Source organism: Ursus americanus, chromosome X (genome assembly GCF_024610735.1).
Source record: "Ursus americanus isolate L20-20 chromosome X, mUrsAme1.1.p, whole genome shotgun sequence".
In the NCBI taxonomy this organism is placed as follows: Eukaryota; Metazoa; Chordata; class Mammalia; order Carnivora; family Ursidae; genus Ursus; species Ursus americanus.
In genome coordinates this window covers 33,155,037-33,174,829 of record NC_142164.1, presented here as the reverse complement: position 1 = coordinate 33,174,829, position 19,793 = coordinate 33,155,037, and the positions used below count along the sequence as shown (strand labels likewise).

Genomic DNA, 19,793 nt, shown 5'->3' with positions numbered 1-19,793 from the left:
CAGCTCAGGGCATGATCCCAGGGTCCTGGGATTGAGCCCTGCATCGGGTTCCCTGCTCCGCTGGAAGCCTGCTTCTTCCTCTCCCACTCCACCTGCTTGTGTTCCCTCTCTCACTGGCTGTCTCTCTCTCTGGCAAATAAATAAATAAAATCTTAAAAAAAAAAAAAAAAACCCAAACCCAGCAAACAGAAGGAAATAATAAAGATTAGAGCAGAAATAAATGATATAGAAACTAAAAACACAAAAACAAAAAAACCAATAGAACTGATCGCTGAGGGACACCTGGGTGGTTCAGTCAGTTAAGCATCTGACTTTGGCTCAAGTCATGATCTCAAGGTCCTGGGATAGAGTCCCGCATCAGGTTCCCTGCTCAGCGAGGAGCCTGCTTCTCCCTCTGCTTGCTGCTTCCCTTGCTGTGCTCTCTCTCTCTCTGACAAATAAATAAATAAAATCTTAAAGAAAAAAAAAAAGAACTGATCACTGAAACTGGGAGCTCATTAAAATTGACAAGCCTCTATCCAGACTTATCAAAAAGAAAAGAGAAAGGACCCAAATAAATCACAAATGAGAGAGGAGAAATAACAACCCACACTACAGAAATACAAACAACTATAAGACAATATTATGGAAAAACTATATGCCAACTAACTGGACAACCTGGAAGAAATGGATAAATTCCTAGAAACATATAAACTAACAAAACTGAAACAGGAAGAAATAGAAAACTTGAACAGACTGATAACCAGCAAAGAAATTAAATCCGTTACCAAAAAACTCCTAACAAACAGAAGTCCAGGGCCAGATGGCTTCATGGATGAATTCTACCAACATTTAAAGAAGAGTTAATACCTATTCTTCTCAAACTATTACAAAAAGTAGAAGAGAAGGGAAAACTTCCAAATTTATTCTATGAGGCCAGCATGACACTGATACCAAAACCAGATAAAGACTCCACTGAAAAAGAGAATTACAGGCCAATATCCCTGATGAACATAGATGCAAACATCCTCAACAAAATACTAGCAAACCAAATAAAAAAATCCATTAAAAAAATCATTCATCAAGATGAAGTGGGATATATTCCTGGGTTGCCAGGGTGGTTCAATATTCACAAATCAATCAATGAGATACATCTCATCAATAAGAGAAACCATATAATCATTTCAATAGATGCATAAAAAGCATTTAACAAAGTACAACATCCATATATGATAAAAAGCCTCAATAAAGTAGATTCAGAGGGAACATACCTCAACATAATAAAGGCCATATATGAAAAATCCACAGCTAACATCATTCTTAATGGGGAAAAGACCTCCATGAGTTCAGGAACAAGAGAAGGATATTTACTCTCCCCACTTTTATTCAACATAGTACTGGAAGTCCTAGCCTTAGCAGTCAGACAACAAAAAGAAATAAAAGGCATCCAGATCAGCCAGGAAGAGATCAAACCTTCACTATTTGCAGACAACATGATACCATATATAGAAAACCTGAAGGACTCCACCAAAACATTGCTACAACTGATACACGAATTCAGTAAAGTCACAGGATACAAAATCAACGTACAGAAATCTGTTGCATTTCTATACACCAATAATAAAGCAGCAGAAGGAGAAAGGAAGGAATTTATCCAATTTACAACTGCACCAAAAACCATAAGATACCTAGGAATAAACCTAACCTAAGAGGTAAAAGATCTGTGCTCCAAAAACTATAAAACACTGGCGAAAGAAATTGAAGATGACACAAAGAAATGGAAAGACATTCTATGCTCATGAATTGGAAGAACAAATATTGTTTTACTATATTGTCTATATTACCGAAGGCAATAATGCAATCCCTATGAAATTACCAGAAGCATTTTACACAGAGGGAGAACAATCTTAAAATGTGTACGGAACCACAAAAGTCCCTGAACAGACAAAGCAGCCCTGAAAAAGCAAAGCAAAGCTGGAGGCATCACAATTCTGCACTTCAAGTTATACTACAAACCTGTAGTGAGAAAGAGAAAGAAAAGAGAGAGAGAGACAAAGAAACAGACTCTTAACTCTAGAGAACAAACTGATGGTTACCAAGAGGGAGGGTCGTGGTGGGATTGGGGGGGGAATGATGATGGGGATTAAGGAGTGCACTTGTCATGATGAGCATAGAATGATGCATGGAATTGCCAGAACACTATATTATACACCTGAAATTAATATAACACTGTATGTTAACCAACTGGAATTAAAAGGCAATAAAAAGCCAATAAAATAAAAGAAAATACAAAAAAAAGAAATTTAACAGGAAACATTCAGCATCTGTTTGAAGACAATTTTGTAATGCTACTGAAAAACACAATATATCAGCCGACAAAGTGGAAAGGCATCCATTTTCTTTAACAGGAAAACTCAATCTTGTATACTTAAATATTCTCCACTATTTGTTATGTAATTATGATGTGATCTCAATAAAAAAAAAAAAACACCGGGGGCGCCTGGGTGGCTCAGTCGTTGGGCATCTGCCTTTGGCTCAGGGCATGATCCCAGCGGTCTGGGATCGAGCCCCACATCAGGCTTCTCCGCTAGGAGCCTGCTTCTTCCTCTCCCACTCCCCGTGCTTCTGTTCCCTCTCTCGCTGGCTGACTGTCTCTCTCTGTCAAATAAATAAATAAAATCTTTAAAAAAAAAAAACACCAATATGATTGAAGTGGAGAATAAAGCAAGTTAATTCCAAAATATATAGGGAAAAACAAAGATGTAACAAGAAGCAGGAACTTTCTGAAAGACTGATGAGAGGGGAATGCTGTCCATACTGGATCTTTTTTTTTTAACGATTTTATTTATTTGAGAGAGAGAGAGAGTACATGGGTAGGGGGACAGCAGGGGCAGAGGGAGAAGGAGAAGCAGACTCCCTGCTGAGCAGAGAGTCCCAGGACCCTGAGATCATGTGTTGAGCCATAGGCAGATGCTTACCCAACTGAGCCACCCAGGTGCCCCTCCTTACTGGATCTTAAAGCATATTATTAGGGTACATAATTAAACAGAGGTACTGGTGCATGACTAGTAGTGGTACATGATTTGACTTAGCTCAATGGAAAGAAAAGAGAGTCCGAAAACAAACTCGACTATACAAACACACTAATTTTGTCTGAATGTTTTTGTCCCCTCAAAATTAATGTTGAAATCCTAATGCTCAATGTGAAGATATTATGGGGTGGAGCCTTTGGGAGATGCTTAGGCCATAAGGGCAGAGCCCACATGATTGGGATTAGTGCCCTTATGAAAGAGACCCCACAGGGCATCCCTTCACCATGTGAGGATATAAGGGAAGTCTGCAGTCTGGAAGACAGCCCTCACTTGATCATGTTCGTACACTGATCATGGACTTCGAGCCTTCAGAACTACGAGAAATAAATTTCTGTTATTTACAAGCCACCCACCGTGTGGTTTTTTGTTATAGCAGCCTGAACAAACTAAGATATACACACACACACCAATTAAATATATAGTAAATGTGGAAAGTGTCATTTTACATTGGGAGAAAATAGTTTGTTCACCAAATTGTGATGTAATTATTGGGTAACTTTCTGGAAAAGATGATAAACTTGAAAAATTATTTTTCTATACCCCATTATTCACATATAAGTTCCCTACTGAAATTCCCTTTATCTTTGATTGGCAATGCCCACTTTTCCTTCAAAATTCAACTCAAGCACCCCCTCCCCCTTTCCCCTTCTTCCTCTTACTAAGCAGCTGGGATAGATCTAAGTAGGCATCCATGATATACAGGAATAGAGCCATGGTGTTCCAGAGTGAGATGTTAGAGGTGAAGGGGGGTGAAGAGGATATCCATGCAGTCAGGGTAACCTAGTATGGGGTGTCAGAACTCAAATAGAGTGAGAAGATGAGATCCACAAAGGTGGAGGGGGGTGTAGTATGAGATGACAGAGCCTGATTAGTGTAAATAGAATGTTCATGCTAGGACCTGTCCTGACATTGGCAGTCAGTGCCTAAGTGGAATTAGGAAGGCATCTGTACAGGAAAGCAGCTCAGTATCCAAATAGGAGGCTGGCCTGTTGTATAGAGTCATAGCCTGAGTGGGGAGAGGAAGAAATTCACCACGTGGCAGGCTGGCATGGAAAGTCAGAAGTGAAGCGAGATGAGGAGCAAATCCATGCAAGGGGTGGGGCTGCCCTATGTGGCCAGAGACTGACTGGAGTAAGGAAGCTATCTGCACATGGCAGAGTCCAATGAGAAAAGTTGGAAAATAATGAGTACATACATCTCTTACATATTGGCTTCTAAATTTCATTTTCCACTGACAGGAATTGGGACTTCTTAGAGAAATAGTTAATTTCATGGCTAGGGCAGGAATAGTACAAAATGGGCCCAGAATGTTTGTACTGAAAGCGTGGAATTGCTCAAAGAACAACGGGGACGTGTCAAAAGGACAGAGAATCCAGCTTGAAAAGTTCCCATTGTCCAACACATCTGGAACAACGTTACCACCAAAATAAATATTAGTGATGGATTATAATTGAGTGAGTAAAAGAAGAAACCGCTAATTTAACAGATATAAATCAAAAAGTCTAAAGTTTGATGAGGAGGGGCGCCTGGGTGGCACAGCGGTTAAGCGTCTGCCTTCGGCTCAGGGCGTGATCCCGGAATTGTGGGATCGAGCCCCACATCAGGCTCCTCCGCTAGGAGCCTGCTTCTTCCTCTCCCACTCCCCCTGCTTGTGTTCCCTCTCTCACTGGCTGTCTCTATCTCTGTCAAATAAATAAATAAAATCTTTAAAAAAAAATAAAGTTTGATGAGGAATAGAATATTTACATTCTTTAAAATAGAAAATAATAATTACAAGGTGGAGGGAGAGTAACTTTACAGGGAAAAGCTTGATAGCAACCACTTTAATGAAGTTACCAAAGTGAACATCATCAATAATGGGACACATTGAAATCATGCACTACCTGATAAAATGCAACGAGAGGAACACAGCATTATTTTTGTGATGTTTCTGTCAAAGACGTATGACATGAATCTAATCATGAGGAAACACTGGGTGAACCAAAATTGAAGAGATTCCTACAAAATAACTGGCTTCTGGTTTTGGCATTCAGGTAATACTGGCCTCAGAGATTTGAGTTGGGCAATGTTTCTTCCCCATCTATATTTAGAATGAGTTTGTGGAGAATTTGACATGAATTCTTGTTTAAATATTGGTAGAACTCACAGTGAGGTCATCTGGGCCTAGGCTGTTGTGTGGAGAAGTTTAAAAGTTACTAATTCCATCTCTTTTCTTTACTATTCAGATCTTTTATTTCCTTTTGAGTCAATTTCAGTCATTTGCGTCTTTCTAGGAAATTATCCATTTCATCTGAGTTTTTTGCTTTGCGGCATGATATTCCCTTAAAACCATTTTTATTTGTCTAAGGTTAGTAGTAATTTCTTTTTCATTCCTAATTTTAATAATATGAATCTTCTCTCTCCTTTTTATCAATATAGCTAAAGGTTTGTCAATTTATTGATCTTTTCAAGTAGCCCTTTTTTAATTTATTGTCTCTGTTTTTCTATTCTCTATTTCATTTATTTTGCGCTAATTTGTATCATATACTATCTTCTGCTTACTTTGGGTTGAGTTTGCTCTCCTTTTCCAGTGTCTTAAGTGGAAGCTTACATTGTTGATTGTTTCTTCCTTTTTAATATATGAATTTGTAGCTATAAATTTCCTGTTAAACACTGCTTTGGCTGGATCCCATAAGTTAGGTATGTTCTTTTTTTTCAGTCTTATCAGTGCATTTTCTACTTTGCCTTGTGATTCCTTCTTTGACTCACTGGTTATTTAGGAGTGTGTTATTTAATTTCCACATATTTGTTTATTTCTAAATATTTATTTTTTATTATTTTCTAATTTCATTACATTATATTCAGAGAACATACTTCAAATGATTTAGATCCTTTAAAATTTATGTCCTAGCATATGGTGTATCCTGAGTAGTGTTCCATGTACTCTTAAGAAGAATGTGTATGCTGCTGTTGGATAAATTTTCTATAGATGTGTTAGGCCTAGCAGGTTTATATCATGTTCAAGCTCTCTGTTTCCTGGTTATCTTCCGCCTACTTGTTCTATCATTGAAAGTGAGTTATTGGGGCACCTGGGTGGCTCAGTCGGTTAAGTGTCTGCCTTCGGCTCAGGTCTTGATCTCAGGGATCAAGGCCCAAGGTACTGGGATCGAGCCCCATATCGGGCTCTGCGCTCAGCAGGGAGTCTGCTTCTCCCTCTCCCCCTGCTTGTGTTTTCTTTCTCAAATAAAATAAAATCTTTTTTAAAAAAGAAAGTGAGTTATTGAAGTTTATTATTACTGAGTTGTCTATTTCTCCCATTCTATCAGTTTTTTTCTCCATGTTTTTTTGGACAGTCTTGTTACGTGCATATATAGTTGTTATATCTTCCTGTTGGAGTCACTCTTTCATCATTATAAAATGTCTCTATCCCTAGTGACTTTTTAAAATCCTTTTTGTTTGATATTAGTGCAGGCAATTCTGCTGTCTTTGGGTGGTGCTTATGTGGTATATCTTTTTCAGTCATTTCATTTAAAACCCTGTATCTTTAAATCTAAAATCTGTCTCCTGTTTATAGTATATAGTTGGATCTTTTTTTAAAATCCAGTCTCAAAATGTCTGCTTTTTGCATAGATTAACTAATTCACAGTTTTATTGTTATTAATATGACTGGTTTTACAACTGTCATTTTACTTTATGCTTTTCCTATGATTCTTGCTATTTTCTCATTCTTTTCCTTTTTATGGTCTTCATTTGTAAGTGAATATTTTTAGTGTAGTATTTCAATTATTTTAATAATCGTTCACTATTTTTAAAATTTATTTTCTTGGTTACACTGGGGCTTTCAGTGTACATCTTAACTTCTCAGATCTACTTCAAATTTATACCAACTTAAGGACAGTGAGACAGGGAAATGTTACTCCTATGTAGCTCTACCCTCTTCTGCCTTTTTGTATGATGTTTGCTCACCAGCAAAATATGCATTTTTTAAGGATTTTATTGATTTATTTTTGTGAGAGAGAGACATGTACACATGAGCCCGGGGAGGGACAGAGGGAGAAGCAGACTCCCTGCAGAGCAGGGAGCCTGATGCAGGACTCAATCCCAAGGCACTGAGATCATGACCTGAGCCAAAGGCAGATGCTTAACTGACTGAGCCACCCAGGTGCTCCAAATCTGCATTTTTTGACAACATCCATAAACGAACTTTTCCAGTCTCTATTCCAAATAAAGTCAATCCCTTCAGGGAGAGCTACCAAGCTCTCTGTTCTTATGGCCTGACTCTCCCCATATGTGAAGCTCTGTGCTACTGTTCCAGAGATGGGGGCAGGAAATTTTACTCTTGCAGTACCCCCATTTCAAGCAAGACTCTGGACTGGGGGGGCAGGAAGGGAAGGGACATCTCTGGTCTTCTTCATTTGTCCCTTTCAGCATAGGACCTCAGCCCTACATGGAAGCTGGGGTGAAGATTACTGGAACCCAGTATTCTCAGCTTGCTGTGCTTGGGAATGGGAGCTAGGTGGAGGGAGGGAGCCTCAAACATTCCTTGCCAAGAGGAGAACTTTTGCAACACAGAACTGGAAAGGATAAGTAATGCTGGTGGCCAACCCCTCCTGAGGAAAAATCATAGTCAAAAACTGGAATATGATGTTTTTATGGTACAACCTGAGCAGTCTAATCAGAACTGATGCTGGCTATCAGGAGTGGATATATAATTAACAGGGTACAGTGAAGAATAAAATATGGGGCTCCTTCTTCAAAACTCATTAGGAATTTCAAGATGGTGACAGCAGATCACTAAATCATGTTTGAGGTCCTTCCAAGCCCCCAAGCATAGGGACTTTGTAATTGCACAGGACATATAATCATGAAGTCATCCTCACTCATTTTTGCCCTAGAGTAGGATCCTGGGGAACTCCTGCTATGAAAGGTGTTATTTAAAGGTTATTAAAGGTGTTTCTGGGAGATCCTAGGGAGAGGCTTCTAAGTGAGGGCGTAGGGCAGCCCTAGGTGACAGAAGTCAGATGGGAGAGAGGGGGGAATGTGACTTAGAGTACTGTCTGTATACCAAGCATTTGGGAAATATTTGATATCTTAAAATTCTATCATAATGCAAAAAAAAGGACTTTAAAAAATTCAATTTCAGAAAATTTGGAGTCATATTATCAAAAGGTTAATAAACCTATACAACTAGCAGGCCAGGAGTTCCAGGGGTCCTTTTGCAAGGACCTTTTGTCCAGATTTGTTGTCATTTTGTTGTCATATCCAGTTTATTAGGGCAATTCTGGTAGGGACTTCTAGGTTTATGGCAGAAACTCCAGAAATCTTTTGATTAGCAGAGATTTTTATGCAGCTCTGAAGAGGGGAATTGAAATACTAGTTCCCTTAGACCCACTCATGTGGTTGACTGCCATTTCCCTGTCTAGCCTTGACCTTTTCTCTCCACATTCCTCCTTCCTCCCCAACACCTCTCAACGCATCAAAAACATCTTTAGCAAGACCTGGCTTGAGAGTACATATTATACATTACCACGGGGGTTTTAATGTTTAATAGGGATAGGTCTACTTAGGGAAGTGGTGCGCATCCTGTCATAGATTACAAGTGACAGTAGAGGATGGTATTCTGGTTTACACCTCAGTTTTAGCTCTTTTCCCCCTTTTAGAGAAAAATGGTCACTACCAATAATAGTCAAAGCTGTGGTTATCCAGTTCACGGGCTTATCTCTTCATTATACTATTTTAAGCCTTTTCATTCTAAAATGCGCCTATATATCAGTGCTTTTCAAATTGAATGTGCAAATGAATCACCTGGGGAAGTGCTTAAAATGCAGATTGCTAATTGAGTAGATTTGGGTTAAGGTCTGAGATTCTGCATTTCTAATAAGCTCCCAGGAAATCCCTACTCTATAGGTCTATGGACCACAGAGAAGAAACACTCTGAATAATATTAAACAGAAATTGGTCCAAACTAAAACTCAGCTCTTGATTGTAATCTATAGATCATTATTCCCTAAGTTTTTTTTTTTTTAAAGATTTTATTTATTTATTTGACAGAGATAGAGACAGCCAGCGAGAGAGGGAACACAAGCAGGGGGAGTGGGAGAGGAAGAAGCAGGCTCTAGAGAAGGATCCTGGCAGAAGAGCCTGATGTGGGGCTCGATCCCATAACGCCGGGATCACACCCTGAGCCAAAGGCAGACGCTTAACCGCTGTGCCACCCAGGCGCCCCTATTTCCTAAGTTTTAAAGCAACTCTCCACACTTAGGTTGTCACATTCTCTCCCAGAAGTCAATCGTCAATTAGTCTGAAAGTTGGATGCACTTTTAAAAGGCTTCTGCCTTTTGGTTCCTGAACTTAAAAAAAAAAAAAAAAAAATCACACCATCAGAAAGTAGGAGATGCTGCCTGCCAACTAGTATAGGAAACTCGAAGCTTTTACTGCATATTTGTGACATCTGCATTTTTCAAATATGATCTCTCTATACTCATTTTATTATTTTCAGCCTTCTGTGCATTGCATTTCTTCCACCTTTTTCATGAAATGTAAAGCATACATTTAGACTATGAATGTATTGAAAACTTCTCGCTTCTTATTAACCCTCTCCACAGGTTACTTTTAAAGCCAAATAACTTATGGTGAATACATTCATCCCAAGTACAATTTAAAAAAGAAATTAGAATCTCATCTTTCAGGATTCAACATTTCTGGCTTAGTGCAAGTTACAAAATCACATTGTTTTACTAACACATCAGTGAATAGACTCTGACCCAACCCTTGACTTCTTTATGTGTAGCACTCTGACCCTGTATTAATGAGGAAAAACCCTGTTAATAGAATCCAGAAAATGTACTACTAGTTGAGGGTTTGAGTATACTAAAGCCTATTTAAATACAACAATGCTTTTAAAATAAGATTTATTCAATATTTGGAGAAAAGCTTCAGCTTAAGACTCATATTTAACATTTGGCCATAAGACTGAAAGTTAATGAGTCAAAAGAATGTCTCTTGATGAGAAAAGACTTCTTTTTTTGTTTGAAAGATCTGAAATTAAAAAAAGAGCTCCATTATTAACAAATAGTCAATAATAACACAAACTATTTCAACTCAGATTAGTAACTCAGAGAAATAGATTTTTAAAAAGCATTCAGCAGAGAAAAAAAGTAAAACATTTCATACACATTCAAATTTCCCTTTATCTTTAAAAGACTTGGTATTAAGATATTTTTCTCCAGTCACAATTTCTCCTTAAAGCCCACCGATCAGTAGTGACCTTCAACGTCTGAAATTCTATAACATCTGTACAGCTCAAATACGAATCATCTAAAAACAGCTCACAGTACAGGTTATATTTTTTATGGATTCTATCTCCCCCAACTAGAGTATAAGCTCTTGGAGTGCAGATACTATCTTTTTCAATTTTTGTGATTTTTGTCTGTGACATACTAATCTACATCCAGTTTAAGTCACTCTCCTCCCAATTCTGCTTTTCTCCTGTAACTCTTTCCTGATATTGTTCCCTAATCTAGAGATAAATAGTGTTTCATATTCTAAAGCGTTATTCCTATATTTCAACAAAAGTAAATCCACCTCCAAATTTAGTTTTATAGGGTTAATTTTTTAAATCATTGTATTTTCTGAAGACATCATCATAACCCATACAACATTAATTGTACACCCACAGTTTATAGGAAAAATTATAAAACATAGGTCCATCAGTTCTAAATGCAGAACATTTATTTGTTAACTATCTCAGACTAACAGTATGTTACACAACTTACCGTTTTCAGTAAAGCCCTTTGCTTATACAAAAGCAGACAAGTTATTACCAAAACAAATAATGAGACAAAAGCAAATGGTATCAGGAAAAATATTAAGGTTTCCTTCCATATGTCACCTAGGATTAAAAATCACGAAAAAAGGGGAAAGGTTAGATGTTTACAATTATTTTTGAAACTGAATTAGTTTATAAATAAACTGGTAACTGGTGAAGAACTGAGTTAAACTTGGTAACATCTGCCATATTTGCTAGTGCATAGATACCAGGTGTGTTTGAGTATAGCATTGCTTTCATCTGTGCACTTTGTATATAGAACAATTACTTTACTAAACTGTAACATCTCTTCATTTCACATAGAGAAACAACTCCCCAAAGCTCAATTCTTATTTTCTGATATAATTTTATTTAAAATTTGACCTTGTGAAATTTCATAACAAAATGATAAAATATTAGCTAAGTGATTAGAGAAACAGGTCTTGTGTACCTCTTAACTCTTACTGAGTCAAAGCTTTATATTGTATCACCTAATACTATAGTGAGCAAGAGCTGGTGACAGGGAGCAGAATATATGACCAGAAAATATGCCACATTGGCATGGGGATTATTTTGAGTTGAAGGCAATCAAGAACCAGCAGACTCAAGAAAAACATTTATCTTTCCCTTAACTACATAAAAGAACTTAGATTAGATGGCCTGGTCTGAGAGACAGCTATTACCAGAAACAACTTTTATTTGAATGACGTATCTGTATGGCAGGGCAAACATCTAATTACAGTAGTCCCCCCCCCCCACCTCCATGTCCTTATCCATGGTTTTGCTTTCTATGGTTTCAGTTAGGCGTGGTCAACTGAAGTCCAGGAGCAGATGATCCTCCCTGTGAAGTATCATCAGAAGATCAATAGTAGCCTAATGCTATGTCATAATGCCTACATTATTCACCTCACTTCATCTCACTGCTTAGGTATTTTATCATCTCACATCATCACAAGAAGAAGACTGAGTATAATAAGGTATTTCGAAAGACCACATTCACATAGCTTTTATCACTATATATGTTATAATGTTCTATTTTATTAGTTATTGCTGTTAATCTCTTACTGTGCCTGCTTATAAATTAAACTTTACCATAGATTATATAGGAAAAAACAGTTTATATAGGATTCAGTACTCTCCATGGTTTTAGGCATCCATTGGGGGTCTTGGAACATATCCCCTGTTGATAAGAGGGGGGTCTACTGTACCAAACATCTCTTCTTATTGGCCTGTGAATTACCCTTCTCCCCCTTTGAAGTTCCAGGCTCCAATCCCATTCTTTAGCTCATGATAGCATACAAGGCTCAACTGCCCTACATGCCCTTAGGTCTCATATTTCCATGGGGTCCCTGTATGAAATTAAATTTTTTTGTTGTTAATCTGTCTTGTGTCATTTTATTTATTTATTTTTTAAGATTTTATTTATTTATTTGACAGAGAGAGAGAGAGACATCACAAGTAGGCAGAGCGACAGGCAGAGGGAGAGGGAGAAGCAGGCTCCCCGCTGAGCAGAGAGCCTGATGCGGGGCTCTAACCCAGGACCCTGGGATCATGACCTGAGCCAAAGACAGACGCTTAACTGACTGAGCCACCCAGGTGCCCCTTTCTTATGTCATTTTAATTATTAGAGCAGCCAAAGAACCTAGAAGACTAGAAGGAACATTTTTCCTCCACAACAGTGAGCATATTCAGCAGGATAAACTTTAACTGGCTGGCAAGAATTCTTACTATGTCAGTCTCCTGGATCTCTGCCTACAGAGTCTCATGAAAGCAAGAGTGGTAAGAGTCCTTTTCTTTTTCTAAATTTAGATTAGCAAGAGGAAATACTTACGAAACAAGTTCCTTGGGTATAATACGTCTGGTAAAGATTTGGTATTAGTACTTTTGTTTTCTATTGATCCTTTTCCTCTGTTTCCCCTTGTCACTTTCTACAATTTGAGAGCTTGGCTTTATGAGCACTGAAAATATTCTGCCAACCAAAGGGTACATGTACCAGTGTGTATTTGGCAGATAGCTGAACAGGCTGTGGATCTGAGCTGACTGGAGTTAGGCCTGGGTCCAACTTAAAAACCAGAACTTGGGCTAAACTAGGTCTGGAGTGAGGTTTCTTTGTTTGACTCTGCCAGCTGTCAGGGGAAGGGGTCCATTCCATAAGGGGCCTTTGCCATCTCAACCTTCACTGTCTCATTGTGATAATAAAGGTCTTCATTTTCTTAGGCTGGATCTTGTGAGGGCTACATCTTTTGCACTCTCCTTATCAATGGTCAGACAATGGACTTTTGAATTGGACTTCTAGATTAAAATTTTTAGAGAGCATTCATCCTATTGACACCTGCAGAAAAACTAAATTAATAATGGGACACAAAGGAAAATAATGGCTTGACTTAGGGACTCCCCTAACAAAATGAAGGAACAAAAATTAGAAAAAAAATTAAAGTCTACATCCAACGTAAATTCTCCTTTTCAAAATCTGGCTCCATTTGCCTAGTTCAGCTTCCCTTTTCCTCTAACATTTACAGAGAACACTCTTGCCTGATCTCCAGGTCCAGGGTATACGGGTTACTTGTGTAAATGCTGCAAGCTAGGAAGTGATTTTAGCAGAAGCACCCAAGAAGGGCGGTAGGGCTCACTTTGCTATCCCTTATAAATTCTACTTTCCAGGACACTTTAATCAGGCTCCACCAGCTTCAGGTCTTCCCACACGATGTCCTTTTCAGGTATATCCTGGACCCCGAATGCAAAGAATTCATGTCTCATGGACAGCAGCCAATCTTTTAAATGATAAAGCCCCTTTACCTTCACTTTCAGAAGATCACACCAATTTAGAGAGGAGTTGGAAAGATTAGTGTCCGTTCAACTCCCAAGGTGAGTGTTCTTCCCACCCATAGGGATATAGCAGTTAAGAGACAAATCATACGGTTCCCTGAGAAAACTGCCCCCCCCCCCCCGAGGAAACAGATGACCAGAATTTCTCCTAGGTCCTCCTACAAATGATCAGCTGATGGCCAATGTTCAGGGGCTGATAGAAGCAACAGGAGATGCTTCCCTCCAACCCCACGACAAAGGTGAATTGGTCCAAGTTTAAATTGTACACTCAGAAAGAAGGCCTTTGCTTAAACGTTTTATACAGATTTTATAAAGGCCCTGTGCAAATTCTTCAACATCAACTCAAATGCCCTCATATCTATCCTTGAAGGGAAGGTTCCTGTATGGGCCCCACCCAGAGTTTGATGAGACCCTGAGGGATTTTCTGGTAAACTGCTCCGTTATTCCCTTAAACAGCCAGGGGAAACTAGAACTAAAATTAATTAAAAACCTTTATTTATTTTTTTTCCCAGAGATAGCTATACGCCTGGGACATGCAGGTGGTTGCTTCTTTCCTTTGGCTATCTTTGGGACTGACTCTGGATCTTGGGAAGGTAATACCTTTTGCATCCTATTTGGGGCCCCTCTTCCACCCAAGTGGGGGTTGTTAAGTACCACTAGAAATACTATTTGTCCTAGCTGAAAACTGACAAGATAGTCTGAAGGATTTTTTAGTAGCTCTATGGTCAGAAGTTGGTCAGAAATTGAAAGCTGATATACGAAGCCTGAAAGAAATTTTTTTAGGCTTCCTTCCCTAAACTAAAATGAAATTATGCACCCAGAAAGAAAAACCTTCTGAAGCATTTGTAAAAGGATTTACTAAAACAGTCCAAATATCCCTGGTATTAAAAAGCAAATTGAAGATAAAGTACTTGAATGGGTGGATCAACCTATGATGTCATTTAGGCTGCAATCCAATTCTTGGAGAAATTGAGAGTAACTGTCTTTATCTTGTAAATCTTTACAGAACTAGAAACGCAGCTGTAGAGGTAGTTTAAAGTTCACTTATTCCTTTTTATCACTCCCCAAATCTCCCCTCTTTATTTCTAAAGGCTTCTAAGTATTGTGAGCGCATCTAGGTCATCTCTTTAAAGTACAAACTTCAGAGAAGTAATTCTTATCAGAAGAACACAGAAAGGAAAAGGTCATTTGAAACTTAAGATGAATGCTTCTCACAAATATTAATTTGTATTATTGTACCTGATTCAATGGCAGTGATTTTTAAATGGAAGCTATAAGTTCTGTTTGTCTATCTGTATATTTATAGATTTTTTAAAAGTTTTTATTTATTTTTTGAAACAGAGAGAGAGAGCACACGTGCACACGCAGGGGGAAGGGCAGAGGGAAAAGGACAAGCAGACTCCCTGCTGAGCTTGGAGCCCTACTGGGGCTGGATCCCAGGGCCCTGAGATCATGACCTGAGCTGAAGTCAGATGCTTAACCAACTGAGCCACCCAGATGCCCCTGCTTGTGTGTGTTTATATATATGTATTGTAAGGTATTTTTCTGCCTATGGATAGTGCTGCCAAAATTAATTTGTGAAAGAATTCTATTTAACTGATCTGGGAAGATATTGGGTATTAAAGCTACTTCAAGTTTGTTGGTTTAATTAAAACAGGCATGTCTTTAGAGTTACCAGGATTAAACATAATTCTTTTATTCTACCAAGGCTTATTAAAGGTCAAAAGAGTTATCTGTCAGCATGAAAAAATGGCTTGAGATGATGGCTGACTTTGTTTAATGTCTCATAAGTTTTTGTGAGTAATCTAAACGTAATTGTTGAGAACAAGTGAATTAGATAGATGTTTATGAAATAAGAGTTTTTAGGTGAAATTTTCAGTTTCCCCAGATCTTTTTGGTAACCTAAAGCCTTAAAGTTTTGCTAAGTTAAGTTAAATGAGGGATAGCTCTAAATACCCATAATATAGTCATAAATAAAGATCATTTTGGGGGCACCTGGGTGGCTCAGTCATTAAGTGTCTGCCTTCAGCTGAGGTCATAATCCGGAGTCCCAGTATCGAGCCCTACATCTAGCCCTGCATCCAGCCCCATATCTGGCTTCCCGCTCAGTGGGGAGTCTGCTTCTCCCTCTGCCCCTCTGCCCTTCCCCCTGCTCATGCTCTCTCTCTCTTACTCAAATAAATAAATACATTCTTAAAAAAAAAAGAAAAAATCACTTTTAAATAAGATAAAATACTAAAACATTAATTACTGAACATAGATTAATCTTTTTACTTCTTGTTGTTAAAAGAAAAAGACAATAGGTTCAAAATGGAATCACTAAGCCCCACACCAGCAAACTAAGACTTAATATCTAACTTAATTACAGTTTCAGCATTCTGCCAGGGACATGACCTTTATTGAGTGTCTGGCATTACCTGATCAGTACTAGTGAGGTAATCTGCCTGGTAGACCCCTGACCCCTTTCATCCCATAAAGTAAGGTGACCATTCCAGAAATAATCCATGATTTTCCCCCTTCTGCCTATAAAAGCCTTCCATTTCATACAGCTCTTCAGAGCTCCTTCCTATTTGCTAAATTGGTTGCTGCTCAATTTATAAATCTTACAAAAGCCAATTAGATCTTCAAATTTACACAGTTTAATTTTGTTTCTATTACAAAGAAACTAAGATATTTGGGTCAGTTGGTGAGCATGTCTTGTGTTATACTGAAAGACTATATTGTGAAGAAACATATGTTTCTAGAAATTATGAAATGTATTCATAAATTTTCCATCTAAAGAATGCTGGCATAACATACAGTTCACAATAACTTCTTAGTTTCACTACAAATTAAGATTTCTAAGGGTTAAGAATTCTAATTAATATATGTAATTAAAGCTGCTAGAAATAATAAGGAAAACACCTCTGCATGCAAGGAAAGTAGGATATGTATTTTTGGTAAGAGAAGTTATGAGGAATGGAGATGCATTTTTTGTTGAGGGAAAAGAAAGTAATTTTTCCTGAAGTGAAACTGGCTGTTGCAGAAACAGAAAGAAGAAAATAAAGGACAAATTATATAGAAAATTGGGAAGAAAGAAAAAAGAGAATCATGCCTTGTGTGCTCAAGTTAGCTAAAATAGAATTAGTTTATTACAGGGGTTATAAAATAAAGCTTTAAAATCAGTAATGCACTTACATAAAACTGGAACTTAATTTTCTTTTATCTGTTAAAAGGACAAAATTTTCTTGGACTCTTGACCTGCTCTTGATAAGAGATTATAAAAGGTTTTTTTCTTAACTTTTAAGTAGTTTGCCTAGAAAGTGATTTTGTGTTTTATCTAAGTAATTTCCTGTGCTTCATGTCTGGTCTTCGACGGTTAAGAAAACTGGATCTCCTCAATACTGAAAGAGCAAAGTTTTGTTAATAACTATGTAACCTTCTGTACTTGCCTTTGAAATACTTTATTGTCACTTTGGTCAAATAAATAATTAAATATTGTTTCATAATGATATGTGATCCTATTTAGTCAAGTGTCCAAACCTTTTGATATTTTTGACAAACTTCCTAAAATCAAATTCTAAATGAAGTCCTGACTCAGAAATTGGGGATTTTCTAGAGAGTCTCTGGAACATCCCAAAGATATGTTCTCTCTCCTTATAAAAAGTGAGATGTTAAACTAATTAAGCTTATTTGTTATGTTATTACATGGGAAGCATTTTGTCAAATAAGTGATGCTGAAACTTCCTAGATTATATTTGTGTGGATATATGTTAGTATTATAAGTATTCCAAAATTATGTGAAATTCCTAGAAATGTGGCATGTTTGGTATAATGACTATCAGTCATAATTCCAGTTATTTTCTTAAAATGTTGTATGTTACATAAATTATCAAATTTCCTTGTCAATTCCATTGTAAAGAACTTTCATCAGATCTTTAACCCAATAAGCATTTTTAAAAACTTTTTTCATTTACAGAGTACTGTTTTACTCATATGCTTTTGCAAAAGTATTCCTTTAAAAGTACTTCATCTTCCAGGCACCTGGGTGGCTGCCTCTGGCTTGGGTCATGGTCCTGAGGTCCTGGGATCAAGCCCCACATGAGGCTCCTTGCTCAGTGGGGATTCTGCTTCTCCCTCTCCCTCTGCTGATACCCCTGCTTGTGCTCTCTTGCTCATGCTCTCTTTCTCAAATAAATAAATAAAATCTTTTTTTAAAAAAAGGACTTCAAGGAGATTCAAGGAAAGCACTTTTGACAAGAATAGGTTTCTGATAACTTTAAGATCGTAAAACTGAACTAGACAAGAATTTCCAGAACTAATGAAAAAAACTAGATTAAAACTGAAAAATAATTAAATACATGGGACTCAATGAACTGATGAGGACAATTACAATTTTAAAAACTTTTTGTTTGAAACTTCGCTGGCTTTTTAATGGCTTCTTTTTCCAGATTTAAAGAAACTTTTTTCTCTTGAACTACCTACATCTTAGAGCAACTTGGTAAAGTGTATCGTTGTGAACAAAGATGGAACAACTTTTCTCCCTACCTGATCCCTCCAGAACTCGGAGTGAGTATTCTTATTTCATGGCAATATTTGTGTAAGTTCAATGAGAAGCTGTTCTCCTTGTTAACAGGACACAATTGAAAATGTTGGTTATATTACTAAAGCTTTGACTACAATGTCATATTTGAGAGAGATCTACATAGACTCAGATATCACCAGACAGTTTTAAGGAACTAAGGTGGACTTTATGGGGACAATAAAGCCCCTTGGAAAAAAATCAGCCTGGTGTCTTATTTACAGGGTTCCTGGCAGCATTACCAGGTAAGTAAGGAAGGTCACTTCCTGGCAGGTTCAGGAACCTCAGAAAATTTGAGGAACCTCAAGAAGAGAGGAATTCATCCAAATCTATAGGTAGTGCAAGTAAAGTCTAATGATGAGAATTCAGCTTGACTTCTTAGCCTCCAGAGGCTTTTAAAAATCCAATCTGAGATTCCTAATGAAAAGTTCCAGCAGTGCAGATTTAGAGGAGCCTATATGATCAATCACTATTCTTGCTGCACTTATGTAAATAATGAGGCCAAGTTTATTGAAACTAGACTTTGCAAACACATTTATCTTACTGTGGTTCTCTTTGATAAAAAAAGGAGTTGACTATAGAGAGGAAACTTATGTTTTAGCAATACACTTTTGTGGATATCAAATTCTAGTACTGTTAATTATCTTTGAGGCTTTGCGTTCTACCTATAAAATGGACTATATCCTGAACTCTTCTAGTTTCCTTCCATATATGGCTACAACCCTCCAAACTAACATTTCCAACGTTCTCTCACCCTTCTGCCTTGGAATCAATGAGAAGAAAAAAATCCCTTTTCCTGAAGCCATGTAAGCTAAAGCTAAACAACTCGATATAAACTTCGAAGAAATCACCACAACAGCTCATGTATAGACAATCTTTATGCCTATTGCAGTGTGGGCTACTGAGAAAGATCACTAGAGACATTCAAACTGCAAACCAGGAAAATCTATCAGGTTGCCACTTCCTGCCTTTGGTCTATCTAAAGATGCTCTAAGCAGTTACATCTAGAAATCTTCTTGACTGGTTGCCTTCAGAAGTCAGAAACTGAAATCACAATCTTCCCCAAACACTAACCATTTTTTGTTTGTTTCCGCAGAGTCCCTCTTCTTAAATACCTGATTGCTTGCATTATAGACCTAACTTTTGGAGCCTGCCTGCATCACCAACTCTTGAAATGAGACACAACTATTTGACTAAACTGTTTCTTGGCTATGAAACTTCTTAGGGAAGTTTCAAAGGCAAGACTGAAGAGGAGCAGAATACATGAATCAAAATGTGCCACATTGGCATGTGGATTATTTTGAGCTGAAGACAATCAAGCTCCAGCAGTCTTTAGAAAAACACTTACCTCTCTCTTAACTACCTAAAGAATTTAGATAGTGAGCCTGCCTCAGAGAGGGAACTATTACCAAAGATAACTTTTATCTGAATGACCCATCTGCATGGTAGGGCAAACATCTAATTACCAAACATCTGCTCTTCTTATTGTCCCATGAGTCCTATTCCCCTTAGAAGCTCCAGGCCCCTATCCCATTTTTTAACTCATGAT

The 19,793-nt window shown here is 37.7% G+C and overlaps 1 protein-coding gene across 2 annotated transcripts in view; it reads right to left on the bottom strand.

The window, feature by feature from the left end:
- Positions 1–9,265: 9,265 nt before the first annotated feature.
- Positions 9,266–19,793, bottom strand: part of IL13RA2 (interleukin 13 receptor subunit alpha 2) — a 79,468-nt gene continuing 68,940 nt past the window's right edge. For both annotated transcript variants that reach the window (XM_045804985.2, XM_045804984.2), the window contains exons 10-11: positions 10,826–10,941; positions 9,266–10,088 (exon numbers count right to left, since the gene is read on the bottom strand). In XM_045804985.2, coding sequence (XP_045660941.2) covers positions 10,038–10,088; positions 10,826–10,941 — 167 coding nt within the window. In that variant the 3' untranslated portion in view covers positions 9,266–10,037. The remainder of the gene's footprint in view (positions 10,089–10,825; positions 10,942–19,793) is intronic.